Consider the following 13,851-nt stretch of genomic DNA (forward strand, 5'->3'; position numbering starts at 1 on the left):
ATCTTTCATTTATCTACTCTTGTATGTTGATGATATGTTAATCGCTTCAAAGAGCCAAAATGAGATAGATAAGCTGAAGGCTCAGTTGAATCAAGAGTTCGAGATGAAAGATCTAGGTGAGGCCAAGAAGATTCTCGACATGGAGATAAGTAGAGATAGACCGAGAGGCAAGCTCTGTTTAAATCAGAAGCAATATCTGAAAAAAGATATTACAATGTTTTGGTGTAAATGAAAACATAAAACATGTAAGTACCCCACTTGCTTCTCATTTGAAACTTAGTGCTCAATTATCTCCAAAAACTGAAGAAGAAAGAGAATATATGGCGAAAGTCCCATATGCTAATGCAGTTGGGAGTTTGATGTATGCGATGGTGTGTACGAGGCCTGACATTTCACAAGCTGTTGGAGTTGTGAGCAGGTATATGCATGATCCTGGAAAAGGACATTGGCAAGCTGTGAAATGGATTCTACGGTATCTTCGAAAAATCGTAGATATTGGTTTAATTTTTGAACAGGATGAAGCACTTGGTCAGTTTGTAGTTGGATATGTTGATTCCGACTTTGCTGGTGATTTAGATAAACGTCGTTCAACTAAGGGGTATCTGTTTACTCTTGCAAAAGCCCCAGTGAGTTGGAAGTCTACCTTACAGTCTACAGTAGCTGTGTCTACTACAGAGGCAGAATATATGACAGTTATAGAAGCTGTTAAGGAGGCTATTTGGCTTAATGGATTGTTGAAAGACTTAGGAGTTGTTCAAAGTCACATAAGTTTATATTGTGACAGTCAGAGCGCTATTCATTTAGCGAAAAATCAAGTCTATCATTCAAGAACCAAGCATATCGACGTAAGATATCACTTTGTGCGGGAAGTCTTTGAAAAAAGAAAATTTCTACTTCAGAAGATTCCGACAGCAGATAATCCCGCAGATATGATGACCAAGGTGGTAACAACTATCAAGTTTAATCATTGTTTGAACTTGATTAACATCCTGAGAATTTGAGCACCTTCAGGTGTATAGCGCTCGAGAGCGCATTTGTAGGCACTACAAAAGATAGCTTTATCGAATTTGGGGAGTTGAAGGAAGTGTGTGAAGATGAGATTATCCTAATCAAATCTTCAAGGTGGAGATTGTTAACATTAATGGAAGACAATTAATAATGGTTGCCATTAACATTAATGGGAGACAATCAATAATGACAACCACCAACTTTGGAAAAGTGGCAAGGGATAATTTTTTTTTGGTCCTTGAGATAATGGGCTATTTATTGTTTGGTCCTTGAACCTCAACTATAAATAGGCCTTCTCATTTCTCATTTTAATTCATCCCAACCAATCTTTCTCTCTTAGTTTTCTCTCTTCTCCCATTTGAGAATTCTTAAGGAATTCTATTTGTTTGTAATACTTTGGAGATAGTAAAGTTATCATCTGGTGTTAGTGCCCGAGGACGTAGGTATAATTTACCGAACCTCGTTAAATCTCTTGTGTTCTTTCTTGTCCTATTTTTCTTTCAATATTTGAGGGTATAATAGTAGTATTTAATTGTGCTATTAAATTACTATAGAAGGGATATTCTGTCTAAGGAAAGACTTGGTATTTAAGAGATCCATGTGATCCACCTCTCTTCCCTGGGAATTGAACTTTGTGTGATTTTTTAGTACAATAATTTACACGCTTCCGACCCTATTGGAACAACAAAAATATGGTTTGTCAACTCGACTAACTCGAAATTTTTTCATTTGATTCGATTCGATTCGATCGAATGCTCACCCTTAGAGTTTAGGAGATCACATTTACCATATGAAAATGCTGTATTTTAGGAACTAAAACGTCAAATAAGCTAAATATGTGCTAACCCCACTCGGTAGTTGGAATCAGTGCGTGGATTTGATAGCCCTGTAATACGAGTTTATGTTGAAAAAATGGTATAAAACATCTTCTTCTTCCATTCCTTTTTCTACATGTTACGAGATGAATCTACCATAACATGTCTGATATGATGACAACAAAACTTGTTTTCCCCCCTTTTTTTAAAAATAAAATATAAATTTATTTTTAATTTTTTTTATGAACCTTCTTAATCACATCATTTATTATTCTTATTAATTAAAAATAAACACATCATTTTTTTCAACGTTATATGTATAATTGGTAAATAGATCATAAATAATATATTTATTTTTAATTAAAAACCATGAAGATGATGTGGCATTATTTCCTTTATTTATTTACAAATTAAAATCCGCCCAAGTGTATTCCATTAAGGGGAAAAAGGTTAATAATAAATGATGATAACGCCCTTTATTTGAACGTTGATACTAAGATGGAATACAAAGCCTCTTAAAGGTAGACATATGGGAGACTGAATGTTTTGTCTTGTTTTAGATTTTGTCATATTTATTTTCAAAACATGAGAGGCTGAATGTGGGTCGTGAAGAGATGTGGTGAAATATGTAAAAGCAGGACAGGCCTAGAGTGCAGCCCCCTTGCTTCCCTTCCTTAATTTTTAAGCCCAATTGCGGATGGTCCATGCTCATCCTTATTTCAATCCAAATACTAATTCACTCACCTTTTCCATCTCAATATGATTATTAAGAATGGATTAATGTAACTTTATGACATTTATTATACGTTTATTTATGTTTGATTAATATTATCATTATCAAAATTACTTTCATCAAATAAAATTTAAATTAGTTATTTTGATTTTTTTATAATATTTATTATTAACAAAAAAAAAGTTCATCTATGTATATACAATCTATACTAAAAGTATGAGATTAGTAAAAAATTTAGAAATCATGAAATTAATTTTTAAAATATTATATATATTAAATGAATAAATTAAAAAATATTAAATCATAAAAATAAATGTGAATATTCACATGTAACCAATGTGACAAAAGAAGTAGTAATATATAGAAGAGTTATAACCAATTTTTTTTTTGCTCTTCATTTTATTAATGATTTAGACATTTTTAAAATTTTTATATTTAAAAAAATTATCAAAATTGTAAATAAAAAATTCAATTTTAATTATTTATATAATAAGTAACCTTATATTCTATGCATAAAATTTTATAGAAAACACATTTATATAATCAAATATAATATATATTAACTAAGATGATAAATTTATTAACTGTTAAGAAAAGAAAAAATGAAAATTAAACAGCGTGGAGTATTAATTTATAATACATCAAAAGGTTGACAAATATCTTATAAGAGCATAATAAAATATTTAAAAAAATAAATATTTAAAAAAATATATAGAAAATTTTTTAAAATTATTTGTATACCAAATATTAATATTTCTTTTATTATTATAATATTTGAATTATCAAAATAGTTGAATATTTTAATTATGCTTATTAAGTATCATTTTTTGAATTATTTACTTTGCATTAATTATATGAATCAATATATTATTTAACCAATTAAAAAAAAAAGCTAAATATACAAAAGTCATGATGGTAGAAATTAGTTATCATTAACAAAATGTGCACTTAAGCTATTTTTAAATAATATTTATTTATCTTAAATAAAAACTAAATAACACTTTTATTTTGGAATTAATCTATGAATAAATAGACATAGATATTATATACTGTAAACTAAAATTTAATTTTGAAAAACCTTAAATTGTGTGCTGTAATCACTTCGAGTGATACTGCGATAAACAAATAAAAAATAGAGTAAACAGATGACATAAGAGATAGTTTATGTGTTCAGTTTCTTTACATTTGCGAAGCTTATTTCAATAAGTAAATTCACTATTTTTAATCCCTAATACAATAAGTGATTCAAGTTCTATCAATATCCTAATATAACAACTTCACTTTTGTATCTTAAAAACCTATATCACTCACCTCTAAATCTTCTCCTAGGAATTTAGGTTGTAAACACAAACTGTTTACTCTAAAATGTACTCACAAACACGCTGCTCAATGAATAATAAAGTACTCTTTATACTTTGTATATAAACCTATGCAAGCCTTTCGATATATAAACTTAATGAGATTTGCTAATATACTAGAGATTAATTTCAGTCAATTCCTTGAGTATAAAATAGAAAAATATAATATACTAATAAAGACCAATGTAAAGTAGACTCCTAGAGATTCATTCTTTGATGATATCTTAAATATTATCCTAATCTATTCCCACAATTTAAAGAATTTAATTGTTTGATTCGAATCAATCCAATTTTCAAAGAAAACTACATTAAATAAATTGGTCTTCAAAGTTAAGTTTGTATACATTCAAAATTAAAAAAAATTGTTTATCGCTAACTCCAAATATAACAAACTTCAAGTTGTCGTAGTGTTGGATGGAAGGGGACACATCCGTTTGACAACTTGGCTCAATATAAATAACTTAATTAAAATAACTTAAAATTAATTAAAATTTTATGATTTTGTGGTTAGAAAATTACGGTAAAAATTAATACGAAGGGTAAAATTTATCTTAAAAATTATCTTTTAAATTTAGAAATAAATTATATCAGGATCATTCTAGAAAGTATAATTTTTCGACACTAATAAAATAGTACCACATTATTAAAATTTGAGAATAACAAAGTACTATTATATACTAATCTATATTCAATATCTTCTCCAACTTAATTTAAATTTAATTAAATTACTTAAAATAATTAATTTTTTAAATTATAAACAAATATTTTCTTTTTTTACAAAATTTAATCATTTTATTTTTTCCATAAGTTTATATATATTTTTATTTTTATCTAATTTTTTCTATGTTATTGACACATAATTTTGATAATTATTTCACCTTAAACCCAAAATCTTAAACCTTAAACTCGAATCTTAAACCTTAAACCCCAAGGTTTAGGGTTTGAGATTTATGGTTTAGGGTTTGAGATTTAAGGTTTAGATTTAAGGTTTAAGTATTCAAAGTTTAGGGTTCATGTTTAAGGTTCAAGGGTTCAAGATTACGAGTTTAGGATTCAAGTTTACGATTTTAGGATTCTATATTTTGGGTTTAGGGTTCGAAATTATCAAAATCATGTGTCAATGATCTGAAAAAAATTATCTAATAAATAATTGGAAAAATATCATGAATAATGTAATGAGAATGGTTCATAAAATAATGTCTCTATGAATGGTTGTATAGTAATAATTTCATGTCTTTAAAATTTAATTCTCTAACAAAATTTTATTAATACCTCAAAATTTTAATTTTTAGAATCATTATAAGTTATTCTCATTAAATTTTTTTTGGTAAGCAAAAAGGTAAGGCTAGGCCTTACAAACTGAGTTCAATCTAACGAGGGAATATAACAGACCCTTTTTTTTTTTTTTTTAAGTCTTCGATTAGATATATAGTCGCCAAATTCTGACGGTGGATAAGCAAATCTTTTGATCTGGAAGTCTTGAACAGAAGTAGTTTCTTACCTTCAACAACAATGAAATTCTTTGAAGGTTACTCCAAATTGACCTGTATGCAATAACGAGCATATTTTCCTCTTGAGTTTTCACTAGTAAAGTTATCAACCCTGAGAAGACACCCCATGCTCTTTCCTAACTTAGCCAAGATTTCAGCATCATAGTCTTCAATTGGCTACTCAGGCGGTCTGACCCAGACCGAGTAGCATTAAAGGAGGCTTGAGATGCTAAAAAATTCGGTCTCCATTTCCTCATGGTGAGGAAGTTCCCGTTTATGAACCATGGCCCTCATTTAATCGCTTTGATATAATCTTCCAGGCAAGCAAACTTCACCAGGAAATAGTCCAAGCCGAGGTCGATCAGTTGAAGAAATTCAGCATGTTCCAAAACTTGGTTTCACTTGTAAGAGAGGTGTTGAAAGCCAACACTCTTACCAAAAATTTTGACTATGAGTGTGTTGGACCATTTCTTTTTTATCCTAAGCTTTTCCTCTTTAGTAAGCTTAATACAAATATTTCCTTCAACATCTTTCTCATCCCTTGGTGATTCACTCTCCATTTCATCCTCTGAAACCTGATTTTCCTCCTCCTTTTCCAGGACCATTTCCTCATAGTTACCAAACTCCGTTCCCTCCAAAGTAACTTTATGATATCACTTTATGATCTTTGATTTTTGTCTGATTATCTTGTTTAACCTTCTTTGTGCTACGATTTAGTTCATCATTTTCTTCAGTAGAAAGAGAGAGATGTTCCTTCAAAAGTTTCTCCATCTAGTTATTAAGTGTGACAAATTATTTTGCAGTATGCCTAAAAATTTAGTGGAGATTAGCATTGTCAGTTGCATCAGCTGAAGTATCCACAAATTACTTCAACGTTGACAACAACCTGACTCATTGGTTAAAAATGGATCTTGTCACACTTGGGATGGTGGTTCTTTGTTTCTGTGAAAGAACCTAAGGTAAACCTTAGGAATATTAAGAACAAACTCATATATTGAATTCTCAAAAACCCCCTCTTTAAGAAATACAAAAGTATTTATAGAAGATCACTACTGACTATACTACTGAACATCCTCTCTCATTAGCGTAACTACTTATTTGCACCAGACTAACAACTTATAACAACTCATAACAAACTAACTACTCTAACATTCTGTCCCAACGAAACATTAGATGAATGCGACATTCATTCAGAAAGTGGTCCTCCCATCTACATAATTGCTTTCTGAGCTCTCGCCATGGCCAATAGTTGTGTGTGAGTCCAGTTAAACCTCCAACCATCTTACATTTCAAGAGTTTAATTGATCGTCTTTCTCCAGGAGTTGCCGAACCAAACAAGGTGTTGTGGCGTTGTTTGGAGTTGGTCGAATTTCCCCAAAACAGCATAGGGCTACACCATTTCAACACACATGTGATTGATAGCAACAAGTTGCAATTTAGGGCAAAGTATCTCTTGTCATACATGTGCCCTGACAGGTCATACGATTATAGCAATCCTCGAAGCCAAAGCTCGAAGAAAGAAACATAAAATAGAATTTATATGCTGCCTCAATTTCTGTCATATATATTTTAATTTTTTATATCTGTTTTACAGTTCATTTTTTAAGTTTATGATTGTTTCTCTAAACAATATTGTCTTCAAATTTATATTTCCTTATTAAAAGTGAAATGTACTTCACCACTACTTTCAATATTTGTTGATAAACTTGATCATATAATAATTTAAGATTTTAACTAATTCAACAGTAGTAAGGGGCAGTCAAATTATAGCAGTATAGGCCTATGCACGATTTCCTTGCATGTTTGCTGGGAAACCAAGTTTACATAACATCTATCACATTCTCAACAGCCATTGGAACTATGAAAGCTCCGAAGATCTAAAACGTGTATATATATATAAGACCAAATCTACTGTGAGATTGTTTACTTTTGCTGCCATTTCTAATACAAAAAATTAATGTCGTAGTAAATTAGGAGACCATAGTGTTATTTTCCCCTTTTACTGTTGGTCATAATCTTGAATTAATATGAAAAGAGAAATGGTTATAAGTGTAAAATAGTTAGCCCACTAACTAATATAAAGTAAAATTAAAAATTTCTAAAACTTAAGAGTAAATTTTCTAAAATTTTGTTTTTTTTTAAAATACGGGAGTAGGCCAACATAATGATTTGCTACAAATTCGGGACAGAAAAGAAAATGTTTCCAGTTTGAAGCGTTTTCCTGCAAATTCGGTAAAAATACTTCAGCTAGAAACGTTTTCGTTATTTCGGTTTACCCCATAAATTTTAAAAAATACAGTCCAATATGGTAAATTTAAAAAAAAACTTCGCATTTTTTGAGAAGTTTATTGAAAATTTAATGTATATTTACAAATAAATAATCTAATTTAAATATAAAAAAAATATCTAAGACCCAATGGATGAAGGATACATAAGATGATATTTGCTGGTTGTAGTGGCTTCTGGATTAGCTTTTAGTATGGCTGAAGCCCTTTACCTAAAAGCCACCACAAAGGGGAACAAAAAGAAGAGAAAGGAACATATGATATTGATGAGGCACACATGTTTCATCCTATTTAAATTGACTCCTACATTTATCTTTTGGAAAATAATAATTTATTGATTTACTATTTTAATGCATAATAAAGATTAAATGATATTTGGAAATCTGTTAGATCGCATGTTGAGGGGTTTTTTTTTTCTTTGTTACATTCAATAAGTTATATATTTGGAAAATGTATTTGTTTTCATGCGCAATCTACTGTGAAAATGCAGCCTCATGAAACATGAACTTATGGTGAAGTGGTTCTATGCATATTATTAAAGAAAACATAAAAAAGGGAGACAAACATGGGTCTCTAGTGATTACCGAATATCTGTTAAAATTAGCTTAAAAAAAAATGACCCAATGGACAATGAAGACAAAAGAAAATCACATCAGAAGAAGCCTTAAAAGAAAATGATATATATATGTGTGTCACGGAATTCTCGTGTTATAGTTTCACCTTGTGAAAGACTGAACCATCTCTTTACAAACTTTCCCACCACATACCCTTTTCCCTTTGGGAGCTTTAAGGATCCCCAAAATTATCCTGCCTTGGGGAGCCCTCCACTCTTGGTCATGTCATCTTATATATTATTTGAATTTTGATTTATATATTAATACATTATTTGTGTCATATTTGATGATAGTTCAAACTAACTTAACAATCCATCTAATGAAACAAATTAACCTAGCAAAAGGTTATTTATTATAAGAAACACTGTTACGCTGGGCGAAATTAAAAAAATCTTTTAGGGGCCGAAATTAAATTATATTTTTTACAATAAAAAAATATAATTTCATCATTTTAATAGATTATATCTTTATAATTTTTTTAAAAATAAATTAAATTTTTATATTTTTAAGAGGTAAATTGTAATTTTATTTTTATTAATTTAAAATTTTAAAAAATTTAAAACAATCGTTTATGTTAGGGGAGGCCCAAAATTTCGCCATAGCATACTCAAATTATATAATTATTTAATTTATTGGTACTTTAATTCGTATTTAAAAACTAAATAAATTGACTACTTTAATTTCCATTGCCTACGTACCAACAAATAATAATGGTTAGTTTAAATATGGACACTTACCGTTTTAACATCTAGTGCAGCTATAAATGCCCAACGCACACTCGTAGCCTAGCTACGGTTTTAATGCAATGGAGCAAGCTTCGTACACTGAAGATGACTTGAACTCTTCTTCAACCACCACCAGCGAAACTCACCAGAAACACATTTCGAAGCGGGGCAGCACGCGGCATGCTGTTTACCGAGGTATACGGAAACGACGGTGGGGCAAATGGGTGTCGGAGATCAGGGAGCCACGCAAGAAGTCACGCATTTGGCTAGGCTCCTTTCCCGTGCCAGAAATGGCCGCTAAAGCTTACGATGTAGCGGCCTTTTGCTTACGTGGAAGTAAAGCGCTGCTAAATTTCCCCGACGAAGTGGAAGATTTACCGAGACCATCGACGTGTACGGCTAGAGATATTCAGGCCGCGGCTGCCAAAGCGGCTCATTCAGTAGTTTCTTGGAATAAAAGTGAAGTGTCAGCCGAAGAAGGGAATGGGCACAGCGGTGACGACTTTTGGGGCGAAATTGAATTGCCAGAACTGCTGAATAGCAGCTGTCAATGGAATTCTTGCGGGTGGACATTCGCGGCCGATTCCGCCTGGCTAGAAGGAGAGGCTCAGCAACAGCAACACTACTTCTTGGCTTGTCTTTAATGGTGTTGTAAAAGAACAAACTGTTTCAGGTTTCAACGAACCTCTTCCCATTGCTGTATAGGTACTTAATTTTGGCATGCTATAGTATTATGCTTCAAGTTTTGTGATTTGGCATTCGCAAAGGAAATTAGGTAGTGCTGTCCCAGGTTCCAAATTAACTCACTGCTGTTCCTCCAACTTTTACGGCTTGAGATCGACTCCACATCTCTACAATTTTTATTTTTCTGGAATTTAGAAGTGATTTATATTTTGTTTTGTTTTTCCCCTTAATTTCAGTATTGGCCTATGAGTAAGAAGGAAATTATAATTTCAACCAGCGCTAGTTGTATTTTTGGAGACAACTTATGTTCAGATTTTCAATACAATATTGTTGAGTGAACTCTAAAGAAGTTTATAAAATATTTGCTCTGTCTATAGATGTGATCAAAGTGTAACTCCCATTACATACATTCAACTATGCTTCGCATCAATCCAAAGACGGATTTTGATGAGGTGTGGGGTGAGGTGTGGTATATTTAGTTTATTTTTTGTCTCACGTTATAATATTATTGCAGTATGTAATCTTATCGTCACCGCTATTTTTACACTAACCGCTGATAAACGCATTGCTCATCCAAATCAATCTTAAGTCCACTGTTTTTTTTGCCTTTCTTTTACGCACCATTCACACAACTACCAAATTATCGTACTAAAAATAGATAAATAAATTAATCAAGAAGTAGGATGATGAGTAAATTGTTGAAAATGATAAGAAACAATAATTAAATAAGCCAATTTCCTAAAAAAAAGTAATTAAAAACTCTAATAATAAAATTATTACTACAGAATAAAAATATTAATTCAATTAACAACTATTTGACTCAATGGCCACTATTGTAAAACAATAAAATGAGTAATTGGTTTAATCACTGTAAATCACTTTCCTCAGCAACCAACACTAAAAACTTTTATTGGTAAAAATAATGTATATATTAGATAAAAAATAGATATTCAATTGTATCTCAAAATGGTATTAGTTATTCTCTTAATTTTAAATATATAGTATTATTGTCAAGTAATAATTACAATAAAATAAACTTGGGAGAAATTATTCCAAGAATTAAACCACAAAAAAATATCTACGAATATGTCTAATTACTTGACTTACTAATTAACTAAGCTACTAATAAAAAATAAAAGATAATACAAAATTTGTTGAGCTCCTTTGAAAGGACAAGGAATGTGCCATATATTTAGTTGTGTCGCTTGCAATAAAAATTGCTGGGGGTACTTCTGTTTCAACTCATCTTGTAGTTCAGACCTTCTTCACATCAGTTATCGTTATTGAGTTGCAAAGCCAAGATGTCAATGGGTACCCCATGCTCAAGGCGGGTGCTCTTTTAAGTTCTTCACTATGTTACGTGCCCAGATGCAGAAACCTCTTGCATTTCAATTGTTCCCAGATTTGGTTCGGTGTTTAGGTGCGGAATCAAATGCCCCTTCACTCTGATGCTTCTAGTTGCAAAGAAAAACTGTTGCTTGTCAGGGATGAAGGGGGAAAAAGCTAGATATGCTTCAGCTGATATTACTCCTTGTGTACCAATACTGATAAACAACCTTTTCATACTTCCAAGTTTCCTGAGCCTGAGGAAAATCAATATGTAATGAAATGTATGATGCGTGTTCTCGGGATTGCAGACATTTCCAATGAGATTGCAGGGCCTTGCTTTAGTTGGTTAACCTCTATTCTCAATGAAGTTTGCAATTCCCCCCAAAAATCCAGCTTTTAATCATTACCGTGTTAAGTTTGTGCCTGTTCTTATAATATGGGCATGTGAGAGGGATGCCTCTCTTGTATTAGCAGATTTTTCTGCTTCTTTTCCCTGATTCATGGAAGAGATCTTCAAATGTTCCTGCCCTTGTGCGTTTACTTGAGGCTTTTATTCAAAAGGCACCGCATGAGCTCAATCAAGAGGGAAGACTGAGCCAATTGCTTGGCATATTCAACATGCTTGTTTCGTCCTCTAACACTGACAAACAGGGCTTCTATGAGCTTAACACTGTCATTGAGAATCTTGAATATGGTGTCATATCTCCCTACATGAATAATTTTTGGAAGGTTCTTTTTATGCGCCTGCAAAAACAATCCTACTGTAAAGTTTCAGAAGTCCCTTGCGATTTTCATGTCACTCTTTTTGGTCAAGCATGGGGCTCAAAATTTAGTGGGCACAGTGAATGTAGTTCAGGCCAACATATTGTTAGTTGTCTTGGAGCAGTAATTTAGCGTACGTTAGCTGCAGTTGCTTCGACCAGACTCGTCTGTGAATCTCCAGTTCTTTTGGATGCTGCAGCTGCTAGACATTGGGGCAGAAAGCTGGATAGCATTGTTACCCTTGTTTTATGGGCGGAGGACAGAGTTGAGGAAGAACTAGAAATGCCAGAAAATGTGGGCTATACAGCCACTTTTGTTACATTTAGATTTCGGATTATTACTTATTATTATTGTACTAAACCAAATGGACCACATCATCTCTTTTGTCTCTCTCTCTCTCTGCATTATATCATATGTGTATATACAATCTTTTCTCTGGTTGTTTTCAGGTTTTGCTTTTTATGCACAGAGCTTACGAGTAGTTTTCCTTTTTACCCACATTCTCTACAACATTAATTTTTTTTCAGTTTTTTCTTTTGGGATTAATATTTATTCGTACTAATAAATATATAATGGTAATTAATTGTAATAAATATGATGGTGATGATGATGTTTTCCTTTGACCCTACCATCCTATTCATACGGGTACTTCCTGCCTGCACTGCATATTATTATAGCCATCAATCTCATGGCATCCTCCCATGTCTCCCCATTTTCCCACCCACTAATCACTATTATATTTTATTATGACCCAAAATGATTATTGGCAACTTATCAGATTTTGAGTTTAGCACTTCTTAACCTCACCTGTTTTCAAAAAATAAAATAAAATCTTAGCATCACTTTGTCTGTGTTATTTCAGGTATTTCCTTCAAGGAATATATTTATCTCTCCCATATAATAATCTACCAAAAAAGCAATCCTCTTGTTGCAAATTAGAACACCATTTAAACTACAAATGTATTCTAAACTTGATTGATGGAACTTGGCAACAAAATCTATCCATCTCTCACATCCTCCTTTTTTAAAAAAAAATCATTTAATAAAAAATAAAACGTATTATCAATATCACTAATTAATCTAAAACTATAATAATAATAATAATAATGTATGAGCTGACAAAAGAAAAGTAATAATGTATGAAGTGAGACAATCATTATCCAAAGAAAAAATAATGAACAAAGGCACTCCAAGGATTAACCTCTTTGGTATATTTGCCAAAAAAGAAAAAGCAAAACATGCCTTGGTTTATGTATATAAGAAAAACGAAAACAAAAATGTGCATCAAAGGGGAATGCTTCCAATTAGAGTGTAGAATGGGTAAAAGTTAAACACAACCAAGGATAATATATGTCCAAATCAAAATATATCTTAACAAATTTTATATATTTAAATTTGAAAAAAAAAACCATATACACTTAGGATTTGATTCTGGGGCGTTGTTTTTGACAAGGGAACGGAAAACAAGGGAGAATGAAATGTGATGTCAAGATTGTAGGCAGGAGAATTGAATAACGGTATCCAAATGCGTCAAATAATTTGGTCGTGTTATTGTACGGACAAACTTTATGAAGAACCAAAATCCCTTGATCTCAGCCACTTATTGGTTTTATTATATTATTATTATTATAAATGCCGGCAGGCTACCCTCCTCAATTTCTTCAAATGTTTTTAACATGATTAACGTTCAGTCTAAAGATAAAAATGTTAACATCTCTAAATTTAATTAAATTACAATACAAGTACCCAAACATAAAAAAATCTTCAAATCTGACCCCACAATTGCACTAACATCTCAAAAACTCACTCTCTAACTTTTAAGGATGGCCAATAATTGGTGGTCTTTAAAGTAGCGAGGAGCCTCATCTCATCTGTTACATATTAATTAGTCGTAATAGTAGCCGTAGGCCAAGACCAAAAGAAAACACTCGAGGCAAATTTGGTCTCCACATGGGCTGTCTCCCTCCCTTTCCCATTAGGAATATTAAATATTAATTATCTTCCAAAGCTTCCCCATTTTTTTAGCTTCACATCGCGACAACTATTTT

At 31.7% G+C, this 13,851-nt stretch overlaps 1 protein-coding gene and 1 pseudogene across 1 annotated transcript; both read left to right on the forward strand.

Moving 5' to 3' along the window:
• The first annotated feature begins 9,058 nt into the window (after nucleotides 1-9,058).
• LOC107909807 (ethylene-responsive transcription factor ERF023) lies at nucleotides 9,059-10,086 on the forward strand. The gene has a single exon (XM_016837468.2). It carries the CDS (start codon nucleotides 9,109-9,111, stop codon nucleotides 9,670-9,672), a length of 564 nt encoding a protein of 187 aa, XP_016692957.1. The 5' UTR covers nucleotides 9,059-9,108; the 3' UTR covers nucleotides 9,673-10,086.
• Nucleotides 10,087-10,128: 42 nt separating this feature from the next.
• LOC107907896 (exportin-2-like) lies at nucleotides 10,129-12,285 on the forward strand (annotated as a pseudogene).
• Nucleotides 12,286-13,851: the final 1,566 nt, after the last annotated feature.

Source organism: Gossypium hirsutum, chromosome A11 (genome assembly GCF_007990345.1).
Source record: "Gossypium hirsutum isolate 1008001.06 chromosome A11, Gossypium_hirsutum_v2.1, whole genome shotgun sequence".
Lineage (NCBI taxonomy): Eukaryota > Viridiplantae > Streptophyta > Magnoliopsida > Malvales > Malvaceae > Gossypium > Gossypium hirsutum.

Excerpts from the sequence above, each read along its gene's own strand:
- LOC107909807 (XM_016837468.2), top strand. The coding sequence starts at position 9,109 with ATGGAGCAAGCTTCGTACACTGAAGATGACTTGAACTCTTCTTCAACC.